General features: G+C 37.3%; 1 protein-coding gene across 1 annotated transcript in view; it reads right to left on the bottom strand.

Moving 5' to 3' along the window:
* Positions 1 to 17,137, bottom strand: part of NUP133 (nucleoporin 133) — a 30,072-nt gene extending 12,935 nt beyond the window's left edge. The window contains exons 1-18 of the mRNA XM_083858179.1: positions 16,926 to 17,137; positions 15,675 to 15,793; positions 14,782 to 14,885; positions 13,657 to 13,764; positions 11,900 to 12,031; positions 11,320 to 11,490; positions 10,493 to 10,648; positions 10,332 to 10,402; positions 9,577 to 9,724; positions 9,143 to 9,290; positions 8,369 to 8,526; positions 7,550 to 7,641; positions 5,142 to 5,305; positions 3,698 to 3,792; positions 3,357 to 3,581; positions 2,227 to 2,349; positions 1,678 to 1,777; positions 460 to 702 (exon numbers count right to left, since the gene is read on the bottom strand). Coding sequence (XP_083714305.1) covers positions 460 to 702; positions 1,678 to 1,777; positions 2,227 to 2,349; positions 3,357 to 3,581; positions 3,698 to 3,792; positions 5,142 to 5,305; positions 7,550 to 7,641; positions 8,369 to 8,526; positions 9,143 to 9,290; positions 9,577 to 9,724; positions 10,332 to 10,402; positions 10,493 to 10,648; positions 11,320 to 11,490; positions 11,900 to 12,031; positions 13,657 to 13,764; positions 14,782 to 14,885; positions 15,675 to 15,793; positions 16,926 to 17,110 — 2,542 coding nt within the window. The 5' untranslated portion in view covers positions 17,111 to 17,137. The remainder of the gene's footprint in view (positions 1 to 459; positions 703 to 1,677; positions 1,778 to 2,226; positions 2,350 to 3,356; positions 3,582 to 3,697; positions 3,793 to 5,141; positions 5,306 to 7,549; positions 7,642 to 8,368; positions 8,527 to 9,142; positions 9,291 to 9,576; positions 9,725 to 10,331; positions 10,403 to 10,492; positions 10,649 to 11,319; positions 11,491 to 11,899; positions 12,032 to 13,656; positions 13,765 to 14,781; positions 14,886 to 15,674; positions 15,794 to 16,925) is intronic.
* Positions 17,138 to 19,190: the final 2,053 nt, after the last annotated feature.

The following is a 19,190-nucleotide window of genomic DNA, read 5'->3' as shown; positions in this document are numbered from 1 at the left end:
CCACATCCAACACATTAAACAATGGGCACGATTATTAAATAATTTGTATTCAAAAAGTAACTATTCACTGATTAAACACCAAACAAGCTTTCAGGCACATAGGTTTATCTCAACTTGCAACAATATAAACATTTAGAATCCATTTACAGGTTACTTTCTGCCAGGCAGCCCAAGATAAAAAAAATCCTGCCAGAAAATGTAACAAGCAGAAGACAAACATTCAAGCACCCAGGCATCTAATAAGAGGTACACACATGGAGTGCAGTCCTGGATGCTGACTTGTAATCTGCTTATATTTTGTAATTATCTCATTAAATCATAAACCAGCCATTTGTACTCTGAAAGCAACTGTGTAAAGCAAGCAGAATACACACCCAGATGCCATTTACTCTATGAAATCAGTGCCATTTCCTCATGGACCATACACCCTTCATGTTCAAGAACACAGAGAGCACTCACGGAGCGGGGACAGGAGCTCGGATCTTTTCTGCACATATTCCATTTCCACGCTGCTGTAGCGCTCCTGATCAGCCAGACGATCCACAGACTTCAGCTGAGCAACGTAGCCATCCAGGAAGCAGTCCAGGAGTGCCACCAGCTGCTCAGTCACGACGCTGCGGAGGTTGCTGTCCACCTGGGGATACACCACCTTCAGGATGATCCCGTGCTGACGCGCTATGGCCGCGCGGAGGCCGCTGGAGGCTTGGGAAAACAACACGGGGAACATCAAAGCAATAATCCAATCACCACAGCAATCCACACCACAGCAAAGCATGAGAAAAACATTACTATGTATAATTAAAAAAAAAATAAGGAAAAGAAGGTAATAAATGTTTTTATTTTGAAAATTGAAGTAATAGCATCACCACTCCACCTCCACAATAAACAACTACTCCCATCTACTTTTACATATTAAACCAGGCGAAGACGTGGTAAACAAAAAGCTTGAACTAGGCAGATCTATGCTGCCAACTACCAACATCAGCTCTTTTTCCAGAAGAAAAGAATTACTTGCACTATTTCTAAGCAAAGTAAGAGAATATACACAAGGAAAAGGCAACTTCTCTTAACTTGATTTAAATACTTTGATATAGTGATTAAAACACAAGATCAAAAGAGTTTCCATGGGTCCTGCTTTTGTGAAGAGGAATATGGATTGCAAGACTTTTGCCTTCGAAGCACTAAACAAGTGTTTTTACATGTAGAAGCTACAAGAAACTTAAGCACCAACTGGAAAGTGCTTGCTTGTGGTAACATTGTTCTGATAGTTTTTCACACTATTAAACCATCAAAACAAAACACATTTATGCAAGTAGAGAATCATCAGTCCCTTTAAAACAGCTACAGATCATATTTTGTGATTTATTTTAATGTTATGTACCCTACAGATCTGCCAACCAGAACCAATGCATCAAAAAAATTATAAAAATTATAAAATTAGTTTTGTTTCCCAAACTTGTGGTTTTATAGCTAAATTTGCAGTGCAAGTTTTAAAAAAACATCATCATTACTACTGGACAAATTAACTGTTCATTGATTCATCCCATCTCATTCCCCAAATGAGAACTTCATTTTCCACTTACTGACAACCTTGTAGCAGCTTTAACAGTAAGTTTAAAATTTAGACTGAATTTCATGTGTTCTGAAACTTACTAACTTGTAATAGTATTTTCTCACCTGTCCATGGAATATATTCAGGTTCTCTTTCTGGAAGTTCTCCTGTTTTATATAAAGAGGCTCTAGACTGACGATACTGACAGGCAGCTTGTAGCATATCCTATTGAAAGGCAAGGATGTGAGTACTTTCAAGTCTACTTCACTATACATAGACCACAAATGATGTTGTCTTTTGTAATTCTGAAATGTTCTTTTAATATTCGCTTTCTTTCTACACCACTTTCTCAGCTGGACAGAAAGACTGACTGAGCAAGAAACCCCAGTGCTCAAACACAAGCTCTTTACTCTTTGCTACGTATTCATGACTTCACAACTTCCAACAAAGCTGCAGCTTCTCAAATTATCTTTAACAGTGGCTCAGGAGGAAAAGGAAAATCCCTAATTCTGCCCAAGGCTGCCTTTTCCTTCCTACTCTATTTGGCCACGTGAAAAGCACATTCACTTTTCTTCTCATGTCAGTAACTCGGATGTGCTTCACTCAACTTGCTCTGTGCTCTTCAATGTTTATCTTGCCCTCCCACAAACATCTTGGTTAAGGCAGTTCTGTACCTTAATGATGTTGTTCACATTGACAACTATCTGGGCCCACTCAATTGATTCAATTGGCATATCTTTCAGGATTTGTTCCTCCTCTTCTAGTAAGGATTCAAAGATGGAATCTATCTGGGATACCTTGAAGACAGAAAGAAAAGTTACACTGAACAAAGCATGTCCACTGTCAGCCAATACCTGAAAGCCAGGAGTTGTATAGAAAAATAAGTACATTAGTATAAACCAATAAACCATATAAATAGCCAAAAATATTAAAAGGTATCAACTACCCTAATGCAAAATGAGATCACCAGCTTATGGGTCATACAATACTTAAAACTACAAAAAATACTCTCCTTCTGGACTTCAATCTGAAAGGAAAAGAAAAACATCGTCATTTCTGAAGACAACTCCATACACTTCCATTAAGCATAGTCCTCCACGATCTTCTGAAATATTTGGCAGCAGAATCTTTGTTAGATAAAGTATACTGGATAACATATCTGCTTTAAAATAGCAGACTATTATTTCTGTTTTCTTTTATATTTATTTTTCTCCCTTAGCAACTATTGTTCTCTGCAGTAAAAAACTTCCTAAGAATAAATGTTTTGTGCATAGTTCTTCTCAAGAAGGAAGAAAGAAATAAAGACAGAGCACTTGACTGGAATGCAGCATACACTGAGAACTAACTTAGCTTGACTAATCTTAGAGAGGACAAAAATTATAAGTGACTGAATTAATATAATTCCATCCAGGACAGCTCATCAAAGCAGCTCTCCTAGCTGGAAAGCTTCATAATCTTCAATTCATCCCTTAAAACTTATAATTTAGCATGCACTTTCTTATCTGTCAGAGAATTTCAGTTGTCTTTTTCATTGCTTATCCATATTGGGTAGTTGGAAATTGTAACAATTTTACTTCTGCTACATCAAATTTGTCACAATTCATGTTTCAGCCGCAGACACAAAATATCCATATACTAAAGTGAGGAAAATAATACCACATTATCCCTATTTAAATGGTAGTTGTGTAAGGTTGAATTTATTTTTACAGTTTCACAGGGGAAAGTTTCAAAGTACATTTCAAAGCACTGTGACGTTTACTACATGCAAGGCTATACAGTAATTCAGGAATAACAGGTTTCTTACCTCCCTGAAGAACACATCAGCAGGGGTAAGGCTTGCTGGAACATCACATTCCCTCTTGTTTAATGTCATCAGTATAGCAGCATTCACCAGCTCAGGCAGCCTAGAGTGGTGATTCTTGAGAACAATAGCTGCTGCCAGTTTCTCTGCATGCTCACAGAGCAACAGTCGAGTGGCCATCGGCATCCCTCGCACTGGAAAACTGCCCAGACGTTCAAACACACCAACCTTTTATTAAGAAAAACCAAAACAAAACACCCCATGCACTTTAAACAGTGTTCTAGAGGAATCAAGACAAAGTAATAAACTGTGTGTGCTGATAACAAGAGAACAGTAGGACTTACCTGATGAAGAAACTCAACGAAGAAGGAGTGTGCTTTTGTCTTATCCTCTAGCTGATGAAGAAGAATGAGAGATGTGTTGCTGAAACCAGCTGCTTCTAAAAAAAGCAAAATCTTAGGTCAGAGCACCTGATATCTTCATTTCTGAATAACTATGTTTTTTCCCTCTGAGGTAAACTGATCTGTCAATTTTTATAGTGGTGCCACACTGGTACTTTTTACACTCTATGCACACATTTATATACTGCTTATCATGCTATTTTTAACCTGTTTTTTTCAACTCTATCATGGCTGAAGTAAAACTTTTAGAAGAAATAAAGTATCCTTAGATCAGTACTAGTCCAAAACTCATTATGCTGCTAAAATAGCAGCTCACGAGCATATTCTAGTTTCAGTAGGATTCAGACTAATATTTTTATCCTCATGGTGGACTAGCTATTGCTAAATTTATTATGCCCTAGACCAGAGCAACCAAAAACTTCAGTGTTAACAGGGATTCAGATCTAATTGACTCTGCATCCAGATTTTTTGTATAAACTATGTGTGTGTATAATATCAAGCTAAAAAACTTGGAAGAGCTATCACTGAGCAGAATTAGCCATATGATTTCCAAGAAGCTATCAATTTTCATTTCTGGCTTTAGTCAGGAATAAACATAGACAGGCTGCCAAATTAAAAATAAAGTTGAATCAGAAAATAGTAAGGATCTGAGGCCTGACAATTTCCAACTGGCTGCGCCACACAGCAACAGGAAACATCATCCATCTGGAACTATTTATATGAACTTCCAGATTAGGCCTCTACTCTGTAAGTGGCAACTACCACCTAGAGGTTTGAGGCCACTTTGAAATTAAAACCTGTAAGAGGCATCAAAGCAAGAACAAAGAAGTTTCTTGCTGAAAACATGTTTGCTTTAATTCTTTATGTACAACAAATATTTGTAAGCCAATTTCTCTTGTCCTCCTTCAGGCAGACATAAATACCAAAGCCCCAGAGGAATACAAACTCACTCTACCCAGGATCCAAGGTGATCAGAAGCTGTGCAGTCACACTGACAAAAGAAATGGCTAAGAATGAAAAAATAAGCTTTGTCTTTTAACACATCTATTTTTTTGGAAAATTATTCAAAACTACACAAGGAGTCATGGAAATACTAAAGCACCTGATCCTTGCACTAAGTACCCTTCTCAGAAATGTATTTTTCTTGCTGTTTGTGTTTACTGTATGAAGTCAAGAACTAATCACAGGAGACTGCAAGTTTATCTGGTAATATCAAAAGATGCATCTTTAAGTCTTTCTGGAAGTGTATCTAGTGGTGACAGAGGGCAAGGAACACCTAACCTTAAAGTATAATGTTATCTAGAATATTACAGATATTGTTTCCAAACAAAAAAACAATAAAACTCAAACAAACTAAACAGCTCAAACCCCAACACATTACATTTACCTTCAGGTACAGATTCTGCCCATCTTGGATCAGAGGCAGGGTAATCATCCATTAAGTCCACACTGATCTGAGTCACTGCTCTATCCAGTTCAACATCAGAATCCAGATCTGTATTACTTGGAAAGAGCTCAATTACCAGGCTTTGTGCATTGACTATATCTTTCCTGAAATAAAGAAACAAAGTATTTTAAATAAAATCAACCAATAGTATTATAGAAAAAAGAACCCCTCAGTTGACAGGATTTTTTTATACACTTTTCGTGAAGTGCTTTAGATTATATACATCAGGCATTTTTGCACTCTCTCTAAACTAACTGTGGATAAAAAGTATTCCAATTCTTTAAAAACAAGTAGGCAGTACAAGTTATAAATCAAAAAAGCACAAGCCAGGAGTCAAGGCACACTTTTCTATTACCTCTATTATTATTTAATAGAAAAGACTCATCACACAGAGCTAAGCCTGGATGTATCTGGTAGTTAAGTCACCAAATTTCTATTGCTTGCTTTAAAATTTTTTCATTTTCTCAATCACTCCCACTAATGGCAATAGAGGGAAAGCTTATTAAAGCTCTCAGGAAAATGCTTCAGCAAATATAATGCATTATTTTTATTTCCTGTAATTTCAAATAATCTTCTCTTATTCATATCAATAAGTAAAAGAACAAGAAGCAACCAAACACAGACTCCAAAGTATGAAGTTGGTATGAAGTTGTACTTCCGTATAAGGAACTATGCAACATACACAAAACCCAGGGATTTGATTTTGTGACTAAAAAATTGTAGTATTCTGAATGAAAAGGGACATTGTGAGTCCCATACTAGAAGTACTTACACTTTTCATGAAACTTTCAGTCTGAACACTCACATGATCAAGATGTCTACAATTTTTTTTAAAAAAACAACCCAGCAGTGCATCCAGAAATTGCACAAAGGTAAACTAAAGCAAAGGATACTTTTGAAAAACCAGAATATACTGCATCTTCTATTAAAAAAGAAAGTCCCATCTTTATTACCCAGCAGGATGTGTTTCTAAGGAAATCGCATGGGACTTTATTAGCTCCTTCAAATCATGAAGTGCCTCAGAAAGGGTCAACTTGATCTTTCCATAGAACTTCCTATCCCCTCTAAAGATCACTAGGTCTGTAAAGCTGCCAGAGCTCACTGTACAGCTGGAACACTTTACACTTCCAGTGGTTGCACAACCTTCATTATTTGGTCTGCATCAACTCAATGGCCATCTGGACAGGCCACTGCGACTTCTGTTCTGTGGAAGACTGCTCCATTCATTTTACTAGACTATTTTTTTTTAATTCAGAGTAACTATTATATACACAAATTATTATTTTCTTCTAGTTTCATAAATTTTATCCAGATTTTATTGAAACAACTTCCAATACTGTTTCACAGTATTTTCCTTACTAGCTCCCACTTCCCTCTGTTTCCAACTCCCTTGTACATATCCTCAATGACATCATGTTTGTTAACCATGCTCTCAGACCACAGCTATTCCAGCCTTCTTCAGCAGCACTTCTGTTTAATACACTTCTGAACACATGCAGAATTTGTCTAAATTCTGTGCCTGTTAACAGATCTTGTATTGGTATCCCTTATTCTCTGTGCCTAATCCCCTTCATTATCTTCTACCTCACATGAAGTTCTATGCAAAAGCACTCCTACCTCTGGTTATCTTTCCAAGTTTTAAGACTCTTTAAGGAGATTAGTCCTTAGAGGGTTTGTGGGTTGTTTTTTAAACACATAAATATTGAAAACAATCCCCTCTAAATATAATTAATCTAAGCCTACAGATCTGTTTATCTTCTTTTCCTCCTCTGTTTACATCATTCATCTCAACATCAATCCTTTCAGGAACACTGCATGCCTCCCCACAATCCAACTGTTTTAATCAGGATAGTTTGACAAACAGGGTATTTTTTCCCACTCATTCTTCCATATCAGCCAATCTGAAAAAAATGTCATCCTGCCCAAAGTCTGCCACACCAGTTAATTTTCATGGCCATAAGTATATTCAAAAGTATTACTGAAAACAGCCAGGCAAATAAAAATGAGGATGAATAAGTTTTTTCAACAACAAAACACTACTTACTAAAGAATAAAGAAGTGAAAATGCAAAGCTGAAAGTTGTTTCACTGGCACAAACATACCCATAGAATTTACAGAGAGTAAGTGACAATCGATTGAGATTACAGAACTCTGCTCCTTTCTAGCACGCATCCCTTCTTCACTAGCCCAAGGCATACTTAATGCTTTCCTAATAAAGATGTGTGTCATTTAAATAGCTACAACTAAAATAGCACAGGAATATCCTAACCAAGGGAACCTCTTACTCAAATACCAGAGTGCCTTCAAAAACAGCAAACAAAGTCTCAAAAACAAAGTGCAATTTCTACCTGCAGTACTGTAGAAAAGCAGCTTTCAGTAATTTGGTTTTATCTTCTTGAGCTATAATTTCTAGCCTACCAGTTGCATCAAACGCAGGACTCTGAAAATGCAAAATAAAAACTTCAGCTGAAAGACAAATATGAATCTTCATCATGACATGAAAACAAAAATTTTAAGTAGTAATGCCACGGATTTAAAATAAAATTATCACCTTGAAGCAGTTGTGTTAATTAAGTCAAGCATAAACCTCTAAGATACATTACAATGAACATCACACACGTTTGACCAAAACACCATCTGCAAAGGAACTTAGACCAACTTACTCTGTCCACCAGATTTTTTAATGACAATTATTTGAAGATTCAAACCCACCATTTTTGGCTGGATTTAAAAGGTATTCCTGAGTACTGTCATGCATAGAAACAGTTTAACTGTAGATAAACTTAACTAGAAACTAGTTTGTTAAGAAAAACACAGTTTCATCTGGGCAATCACACCATTCCTTCCACTAAAATACTAGTTAATAATAACAACTGACTATAGTGTTTATGGGCCTAGTGATAGACAGCAACACACCTACAAGGAAAAAATGAAAATTTCATGGAAACCTCAACTGTGAAACAAGGGGGGAAAAAATAGCCACCCAAACTGGCAGATGTAAAAATTTTTGTTCTGAAAATTGCCTTCATTACAAGCATTGGAGTCGCTATTTAAAAAACCTTTAAAATCCAAACAAGCCAGGATTTCCACTGTGAAAATTCAAAAGTGACATAAAAAACCACTTTGTTTGTACCCTGTTTTCAACCAGGCAAGCAAATAACCATTACCTCACTTCTTGGTCCAGCAATAGAAGAGGACAGGGCATCTTCAAGGTCTTCAGGAAGCACAGAAATATTTTCCCTGGACAAGATAGTGAGAAGTCCACTTTTTTTGGCAAAGAAGATGGGAAGGCTATTACAGGAACCTGCTCCTAAAATACTATCTCCTAAAATAAGGAGAAGAAAAAAAAAAAAGTAAGAACATAGACACCACTTTATTTTAAAACCAAAACATAAGAGTTTCATAGACAATTACTGACTTTTGTCATTAGTCAACCCACAGTAATTGATAACTGCCTCTAACTTAGAAAAATTAGAAAAATTGTGGAACTATTTGCTACTCTAGATGTAGCTTCCAGATACTGCAAGTGTTTAAAAAAAAAAAAAAGGAAGAAAAGAAGAAAAAAAAATCAAAACACCTTTGAAAGTCATGAATGACATACTTAAAGACATCTGGCACTGAGTTAACTTCAGGGAAAAAAAAATCAACCCACAGTGAATGTTAGGAAAGAGAAAAACCAAGGAAAAAGCCTCACAAGCAAAACCCCCATGGCTTTCATATACCAAAAACTGGGATCTGCTTAATTTTCATTTGAAACACTGCAGAGTAACAATACTGCATGTCACATCAGCACTTCTCCATATACTCATGAGAAATCCCCAACTTGAAACATTTAATAAAGAAGCACAAGTATGACACTGCTCTCTGAGATATCTAAATACTGTAAAAATATTGAATTAGGAGGTACCAACAAAATGTGATTTCCCTCTATAGCAAGTTACCTTGTATGCCAAATATGATTTTTTCCTGTGGTAAGGAAATTCTTCCAGTTCCAGTGGAACAAGCAAACACTTCATCTTCCTTATAAAGGTAAGCAGCGTGGCTGAAGTAATCTGGGACTACCAGGCAGCACAACACTTCATCTTCTGACTGGAAGTGTTGAATACAAACAATATCACATACACAATCAATCCCTTCAACATGCTAATCCATGCTGCCTGAACTTTTTTTAATTTTTAACAATGAGGTATGAATGTAACTTACAGCCTAAAAACCCAAATAAAATCACTTTTAATTTACCCTAGAATTTTAGATCCTGGGTTTTTTCCCCTTCCATATGCATTATATTCTTGCTAATTTCACATGGAGAGGTAAGTAAACAGATCAGTTATTCAACAGTTTTCTTAAGTTGGTATCAGAACCTCCATTAGCATACCTGAAAAGTTGGATTATACTGTGTGACCTCCACAACAACATCATCAGACATCTGATAGCCTTTATCCTCTACAGTTATCAGAGTGTAGTAGACAAGACATGGACAATCTCCAGGATGCCATGCTGCAGCAAGTATGACCAGTCCATCACTGTTCAACAACAGATATCACACCATTGAGAGATGATTATTACATATTTTACTTGCACAAACACTATCAATTAAAAAAACAAAAAAAAAAACAAAAAAAAAAACAAGTAACTAACTACAATCCTACAATCTCAACTAGATATTGTTCAATCTTTTATTCCTTTACAAAGAAAAACTATTCTATTTGTTCTTCCAAGTTACTTTATTAACAGCATTCATGTTGCAGTATGAGACTGAACCAAGGCAGTTTTAATTTCATGCAATTAAATCAAATGCAAGAAATACTAAATTCTCTGCATCTGCTGGAACAAGTTACAGCTGTTTATTTTTTGTCTTTGTAAAATCAAGACAAAACAAATACACAATTCTGATAAAATGACACTAAAAAAAGTAGAGGGAATTATTATCAGGTAAAGGATCTGTAATGCTAAAATTATGATAGCATAAAATGTAGGATAACTTTATTACCTAATATAAGGTGCTTATTTTATCAACAGTTCCACTCCAGTAAAATTAAATTGCAATTACTTAATGAAGTTTTTGCAGGAAAACAGAACAGATTTATCTCATTATTGAAGGTCTTACCAGATGCAAGTGTACTTCCTTACCGATTGTGTTGCAAATCCATGTATTGTATATTTACTCCTCCTTTAATATCTTCATAGTTACTTTCAGATCCCTAAAAAAAGAAATACATCTTTTGTGTAGCTGTATATAAACAGGCTATCAATTAAACACACTAACTCTGTCCAGCTGGGCTGGCTCTTACCCAAATTGCATCTGTAACATGTTCTTTCAGGATTCTGTTGATATCCCAGCTGAGAATGTAACGTTCTGACAAATCATCAATCTCCCATTTGTTTAGATTTGAACTTGTTAGCATGTAAAAGCTTGATCTCTCTCTATCCCAAAGAACATTAGAAATCTGCATTTAAAAAATGAAAAAGCTGAAAAGGTTAAAGGAAAAGGAAAGCCTGAATATTTGGGTAGAATAATCTAAACCACCCTCAGTCCACAAAAAGAATCACTTCCTTGGGCAATCTACAAAAGTTGCATTCCAGATGGGCATTATGATAACTTCCAAGAGAAGTCCTATTTTACAGATGAAAGAACATCTATACTAAATACTAAATAATGTACATTTCTTGTACTTCCTACCAACTTCTGTGGAGTTTATTGACAAAACTCAACCCAATCATCAATCCCTCTGATTTAGCAGTGCTAAATCAGAAAAGAAGAATTACAGGCTGGTTTCTTCAATTAGTAATGAGGCTATCACTAGAAAGGGGCAGGACGTGCAATCACTGCATATTCCCCTATATATTGCATATATAGGAAGCATTATTATTCCAAAGTTTCCTTTTATTCGGAGCTGAAGAGTAAGCCAGCATTTGCCTTCACAAAACATACAGATTTATTTGGTTTCTGTCTTTGTTTCAAATGTCAAAGAAATATAAGTTACATAAATGAGCTGAGTGAGTCTTGTCCTTTTCTGATGTCACACATCCTTATACAATCTCTTCTTTTTCTTTTCTTAAAACACAGGCTAGAAATTACAAAGAGAAAGTAAAGAAGATGAATGTTTCTCAGGCTTACCACAGCATCACTTCCAGGAGACAATATACCCAGGAGAGAAGAAACCTTTCTACCAATTCCAGAAAACATGCCCTGCCCCTGTGGCAGAGCATGTTGATGAATCTTGCCAGAACCATCAGGTATCAACCGGATTAGTTGACCTCTGGAAGAGGATAAAATAAAGCTTCCTCCCTAACAAAAAGAGAAAGCAGCTCCATTAATAAAAAAAATAAAAACAAAAAAACTTTAAAAATCACATTCCAGAAAACTCTACTGTCATCTAAAATTCTTTATGCTAGCTCATATGGGTAAACACTGAACAGACACAAGGCATTTTTAGAAAAAGACCAACATCTCACGGGTACTTAGCACTGGCAGAAACTAATTTTCTTAACTTTATGTGACATTTTTATCCATGAAACTCAATTTCAGTTAAACAACAGAACTAAACTCTCACATAATCCTTGGAATCTAATGACAAAAAAATAGTGTTACCTTCAGGACATTTATTACAGATTTAAGACTAATAAAGTCGAACATATTTTTCCATCTTTAGATTAGGAATGAACCCAGTATTTTAATATAAATCATATTGTTTTACCTTTACTGCTGTGAGGAAACTGCACAGAGAGCCTCCAAAGTCTGTGAAAGTGTCTGTATAGGATCCTTCATGTGCAAGATTGGGCCAGTAGCGCACAGAACCTTCACTGGTAGCAACCATTATTGCCAGAGACTTGAAGTGAAAAAGTAATTAAGAGAACAGGCAAGATGATGATGATGATAATAATAATACTAAATCAGATTGCAGGTTTAACTAAAACACGTTATTTTACATATCAAGATTGTGGGTGACAAAGACACGAGAAAGTAGCAAATACATATGGATGCACACTGACAAACATGCAACTGAATCACAAAAACATTCTGCAGCACAACTTAATTCGTGCAGGGAATGCTATAGTCATTTATTTTCCTAATGAATATTTTCTACTGGTTCTTGATCCTGATAATTCAGGGTCTGCTGCTGAAATGCAAACAAAACTTAGGGTTGCAAAACAGGGAAGAGCCTGTGGAGAATTTCAGATGCCAAGCTACTATGGAAGACTTCAAACGCAGACTGTAATCTAACTAAGAAACTGCTCTACTGTCTTTAAGAGAAATATCAAATCACATGGTGGCTCTTCTCTTCAAAGGCATAGGCATATGGCATAACCTAGGAAATCACAGATACCAAATTAATAGTGTGAAGCAAGAGGCTGTTCAGGTAGAGATTTAGAGAAAAGCGTTCTATTTAATTTATTAGTTGTTTAAAAAAAAGAAAAGTAAAAATCAAAGAACAATAGATCTGTTACTGGGAGTTGTTATCGAGCTCCTTGGAATTTTCTAACTGAATTTTTACGAGACACTGACTTTCAGTTCACAAGCTAAAGATCTATGAAATTTAAAAACACAGTAAATAAAGTATTAGGGTTAGGTGCATAACTTCTGCTTAAACATCTTCGGATATGACTAAGTCAGAATATTTCGGGTTTCATGAGATAATCCCAAAATACTAAGATTGCTTTTTTTCATCTGGAAGAGTAGAACAACAACAAATCAAAAGAAAAGATGGTATTACATATTCTGTGCTGCTTACTTCCAAGACAGCTTCTTAGCCAGTTTTATCAGAGCATCAAATAGATTAACTGAAATCTAAGCTGAAGAGAGATTCTTTTCATGAATGATAGTAACAGGCACATTAACACACTTTCAGAACAAAACTGATCTTCTCACCCTCTAGCACAGTAACTTACAAAACGCCACTCAGGAAACCATCAGTCAAGACAGATTAAGTCTGTCCTTGCATAGTCAGCTTCCTTACAAAGACCAGCCAAGGGAGGGTGCTGGGGTTTGCCTCTCATCTATGGATACTGGGAATTATCCACTTTATTAAGCAATGCTTTCAGCCAGCACTTAAACTGCACTTGGTCAGATCCCATTTTTCCCTGCCCTGGTGTTTGTTAACACAAAACCTCTTAGTTTACTGTAGTTTTGTTTGTTACAAAAGCATGTCAACTAATCCTTAGAAAAACTATTATTTAATTTGATCCTGTAAGATGCACATGGTGCAATTTAAAGGGACAAGCAGAAGTTTGTTTACTTCAAAGGTATTTACTGCTATCAATCCTGACTTTTTGAATTAATGCTATACCACCAAATGTTTTCAAATCCTTTGAATTTTTTATTATATTATGAATATATTATTGTATTTTGAATATATTATTATATTATGAATTACATTACCTTTTTGATAAAAAAAGGATATTTCAAAGTTATTCTTAAGGCTCTTTTAAACACTAAAATTTAAAATTTGATTACCTGAAGAGAAGATGCTTCACCTGAAGAACTGAGACAAGATATAGCTGCTAAATTAGAACTCCATGGGAAGTCACTGGGTGGCAGCTGCAATTCCTTGCACAGAGATAACTGGAAGAAAGAAAGACATGTCAGAATAAATATAAGACTGGAAGAATTTATTCCTCTGCCACAAAATCTTTAGACTTTTTGACCCTAATAAAAATTACGTTTCAACTAACCCAGACACTGTGCAAGGGAACCAAAAAAAGGTCACGAAAAAATTTCAACAAGGTTATCACAGCCAGCAAACAGCTAAAAAACACCTTCAAATTTTCAAATATCACTGGTTTCCTTTAGTTATTTCCGAGTGTTTCTCACAACATCACAATACTGGAGATTATTTGACCATTCCTTAATACAATATTCTAAAAAAGTTAAACTAGAAACACTTGAGAAAACTTATTAGGTACTAATAGGGTAGAGAGGGGAAACACTCCTCAGTCCCCTGCACCCTTCAAGTTAAACAACCAGAAAAATTTTCATCTCTTGAAAAATCTCTCCAAGTGCCAGAATGTGTCTACTTGACACTCCCCTGTAGATGCAGGACCTGTATAATTAACATACATTGTCCTGATTGAAAGAAACTGATTTTGTAACTACAGTTTTTCTCACAGCATCAATGAAATGATGCTGGAAGAAACACTGTCCAGAGGGGATATAAAAACTCTTGAGCTAAGAAATCTAGGTGAAACATATGTTCAGTACCTCTCAAATTACCCATGTTTTTGGGGTTTGTTGCAAGTTGAATATTGGTCCCAGAATAGTCTAAACCAACCTGTAACATATCAACTAGATTTTGACAATTAAAATAAGTTTTATCAAGACTATCTAACCTAAGAGCCACACCCATTAAAATGTGAAGAATTAACCTTAGTGTCAAGGTGACAATTAAAACTGAAGAGAGAAATACAAAAAGTATAAGCTCTCTCAAAAGCTTGAGTTTCAGTTACTGTTGTTAGCATGACTTCATATCAATCCTGCTGCTTTTGGGGGAAACCAGACAAACTCCAGTTGAAGAAAACCCCAACTCCATAACCAGTTCAAACAGAAAAAAACACAGACTTTCCATCTTGACCCTTCAGTTACCTTAGCTACTGCAGACTGGCCAATCTTCCAAATAATCAGCCTCTCCTTATGAACCAGCCAGGCCCATCCACTTTCATCCACTTGAACGCTCAGCTGGTCATCAGCTACACAAAAAAAGTAACTTTCTTAAAGCATTCAGATTTTTAAAACACTGCAAAGTAACCTTTAAACCAATAAACTTTCATTCTTCTATGAAAATAAGAAATATTTTCTATTAAATTAGTTTCCATGTTAGAATTTCCAACAATTTGATCAACATAGCGAATTACTACATCTAGTTTAAAAGTCCATTTGATAAACCCTTAACCTGTAAGAATGAAGAGACACCCCTAAAACTCATTTCCATGTATTTACAGCAGATTATAATAGCTTTGTAAATCACTCAGCAATTTTAACATTATTCTGAAATACATATTTGGTTCCTCTTGTATCTACTATAAAGGGAAAACTTATCCACAGAGAAAAAATTGCTTAGGAGGACAATTTCTTGAACTCAGGGAAAGGTTTGTATCACTAGAGCTTTTGGAAGAGATAACAAATGGGAATTGAAATTTAAAAAAAAATTAGGCATTCACTCTAGGACACAGCAAAATCAAAACAAGAAAAAAGATGAGAAAGAACCAATAAGTAAAAGTTACTAAAAACCTACTATTAGCTTTCTTTATACCCTTGGCTTTTTAAAATTAATTGCATAAGCAGCACCAGGACACTTCCATGCATTCACACTCACGTGGGTATTATTATAATTACTGTTACATAGATAATCAGGCTGGATTCAAAGCAAGGCACAGACATTTTAGCTTCCTCTGCAAATTCAGCCTTTCAGTGGCATCAACATAATAAGAATTTCTCACCTATCAATTTTCATGGAGAAAAAAAACATCAATTCTTACCATCAGCCTTCTTCAGAGCTTCCATAACCTTAACAGGCAGAGAGGATCCAAAAGCCTTAACATCATAGTTAATAGTCTCAGTTGCTGTAGGAAGCTGGATAACTCTGGTAGGAGTCGCTCTTAAACAAAATAAAGCTACAGTTAACTTTTTATTGCTTTTTTATCAGTTTCAGCAGACATTTACTTCCAGAGTATTTATTTAGAAACAGATTTATGTAAAATAAACATGCTTCCTCTGGGAACACCACCTAAAGCAATAATTTGGTGGCTTCCTTGCAAGGTGCTAGCTGTCATCAAATCCTTTAAAGAGCTGACTTTGAATGTGCATTATTCCACCAGCAACAAACTCACAGCTCAACCTCTCTGTACTCTGGTTATCTACAGGTAAAGACAATCACAATTGTCTCAGCAGAAGCTCTTCCCTGACTGCAGGGCCTAGTTCCATCCCTGGCTCTGGTACTGCTGGGCAGTACACACTGTGCAACACTTTTAACACCCATGACAGCCTGGATCCAACAGTGCTTCTACCATCCTTAGTTTGCTGTGCAGACTGCATTCCCTACCTGTTTCATAATATAATTTATAAAAGCTGCTTTGCATCTTTCCCCACTTTCTCCCTCGGGAACAGCACAGCTCTGTGTTGTCTTTTGAACACAATTAGGTGGGCAAATTTGCTTATAGAAGTTAATGCCCTCTTTTTATTTCTACTCACAAGTGGAATGATGGCTCTGATCGCCCCGTGTGAAATGGAAAAAGCTGATCCATAGCTAATATAAGACAATTCTGACATCCAGTGTGCAAAAACTGTTAAGCAGACTTAAAGCAAAAGTTCCCCAGAACTGAACACGGGCAATCCTCTTTACCTCAACAACACAACAAACAGCTGCTCTGAGAAAAGAGATTATGAAGCCTGAAACTGATCCCGGGCTCGTGCTGTATCTCAGTTTTGATCCACATGGAAGAGAGAAGAAAGGGGAAGAAGCTGGGGAGAGGGGTGGGTGTGAAATGCCTGAACTCTATTTTATTTTCTTTCAAACACGGGAGCTCTTATTATTTTCATAACTCATACTTGTATCACACAGGGATACATTTGAGGAACCCGCGGATTCAAAACCCATTAGGAGGCACTCCTAACTGTGAGCACGCGGTACCGATTATTTACGGCTTTAATGTACAGTAATGCCACCTGTAACCCTGTAACCGGCCCGAGCACCCACACCGAGGCCGCTCTGGGGCAGGGGCGGCACTCACCGCGCCGAGAGGGAGCCGCTCCTGCGCGCCGCCGGCGAGAACAGCACCGGGGAGGCGGCCGCCGCCACCACGGGCAGGCCCTTCTTGCCGCCCGGCCGGGACAGGGGGCTGGGGGCGGCGCTGCCGAGGGTCCTGCGGGCCGACCCGCCCGGGGTCCGCGGGGAGGCGGGAGCGGACGGGAACATGGCTCTGGATGCGGGAGCGCCGCCGGCCCCGCGCTCCCGCCGGGCGCCCGCTGAGCGCGTCACCGCGGGGCGGGGCCGCGCGGGAACTGCCGGAAGCCGAACGGCGCCGAGCGTGACCGGGTGGAGCCGAACGGAGCCGAGCGGAACCGAACAGAGCCGAGCGGAACCGAGCGCGGCGCGGCCCCTGCCGGGGAGCAGAGGAAACCCCACGGCAGGCGGGGTGCCCGTCCCGGCCTCAGGGGGGAAATGGGACCGTGGGTTCCCCCTCAGCCCCAAACTGGAACACGGTGCTCCCGCTCAGATGTTCCTGAAGCTGTGCTTGGTCCTTAGGGACGTTCCCAGGAGGATTCACAAGGGAGGGTTTGGGTACAAATCCTCTCTGAGTTCATGCAATTAGCTGGCAGTAACCAGCTGGAGCAGGGAAGGCTGGATATGATCAAAAAGTGGCTGTTCAAAGACCATTTGGAAGGACGTATTTTCCACTAAGAGCTGCCTTATCTTTTAAATAGCCTGTGCATACCTGTGTTTGTCCCCAAATTTCTAATTAAGTAAATAAAACCACAAACGCATATTCCATGCAAACCTTGCACGTTTCCCATCTTATGGTAAATAACAACCGTGCACTACAACTATTCCAAGGTATAGCAATAGATTTTAACCCTAAAGGGGGACTAAATGCTCAATGGCATCGGTTTGCATGAAAAAGCTTTTAGAAGGTAAATATGTACCACCCACGTGGGGAAGAAGTTGAATTGAATGTATATTACCAACCAAGCAAACCAGTTAAGATAAAATTAACTAAAAATAGAATATTTTAAAAAAATCACATAACTTTTCAAAACCGTATTCTTTCATAATAGATTTAGGGCTGTTAGGTTTTCTATGTGGATTGTGGTCCCGTATGGCTGAACCCAAATCCAGAAGAGAAAAGCTTGAGATGGTTCATCTGGCAGGACTGAAGTATGAGGCACCTGTCAGTGTTAGTGCTTTGTCTTTTTCATTCAAGAAAGCTCTTTTGGCTTTTATTTTATGCAAAAAGCAAAATACCAAAATTTAGTGGAGCATCACTATATTTACAATAATATAGTATCCTTCTATATAGCCTTCTTTGTACATATGATGGTAAATCATCATGTTACTGTCACTTCATCAGGAAAAACAAACTAAACCAAACAAGGAAATGCACACACAAACAAGCAAACACAGAAAAATCTGGAAGAAAATTCAGGCTGACGTTTACATTTCCCAACGTTCATGATTGGTGGCATCCAAATTATTTTAAAAACTGAAAGCTCCTCTTCACAGCTCATTCCTAAAATATTTAAAATGATGCAGCATGAACGGTTGTTCTTTTGCTGACCGAACCCTATCTGTATGCAGCTACACTTCCTCAGGGAATTAGTCGGCTTCCTTTTGCTGTCCCAGCCCTCTAAGAGCTCCATCTTCAGGAGAGAGATACAATTCAACATTCAAATCTCATTTTCGACACAGAAATAATTTGTACTGATACCAGTTAGAGACTTAACCAGTTCTTGACTGTCCCATAAATATCCCAAGGAGTTTTTTGAGTGGTTCTACTTCGAATAAAATCTGCTAACCAATATGTTATGACAAACATTTGCCTTTTGGTGGACTAGAGCTTTTGTGTAGCTTTTCATACTTCTCTGTCACACACACGTGCCAGGACAACTAATGAACAAAAGACATGAAACACTCATTTGGTTCAGCTGCAAGTAATTCCTGTAACCCGTGTAAATACAGGAATAAAGGGGCTTGTTGGATCCCAGGTAAAGAGAAATTACATGAGTGAGGATTAAAGATGCAAACCTGACTAAATACATTAACTAATAGTCAACTTTGAAATGAAACTTTTAAAGTCAGGAGTATTTTTTGCATATCTTTAGTACAACATATGCTTCTAGGCAAATTTTATCTGAAGATAAAATCACATCTGGTTGTAATTTTATTTTCATTCTCTAATATTTTGACTATATTTCACAAGGTGCCATTAATGGGATTTACGCACAACATTTTAAGCTTGCTCAGCACTAGGTATTTCAGCTATTGCCATAAGGTCTTC

Source organism: Zosterops lateralis, assembly GCF_965231275.1.
Source record: "Zosterops lateralis genome assembly, chromosome: 3".
NCBI classification, from domain to species: Eukaryota; Metazoa; Chordata; class Aves; order Passeriformes; family Zosteropidae; genus Zosterops; species Zosterops lateralis.
Note: the sequence above shows the minus strand (reverse complement) of the source record. Positions and strands in the feature narration are given on the sequence as shown.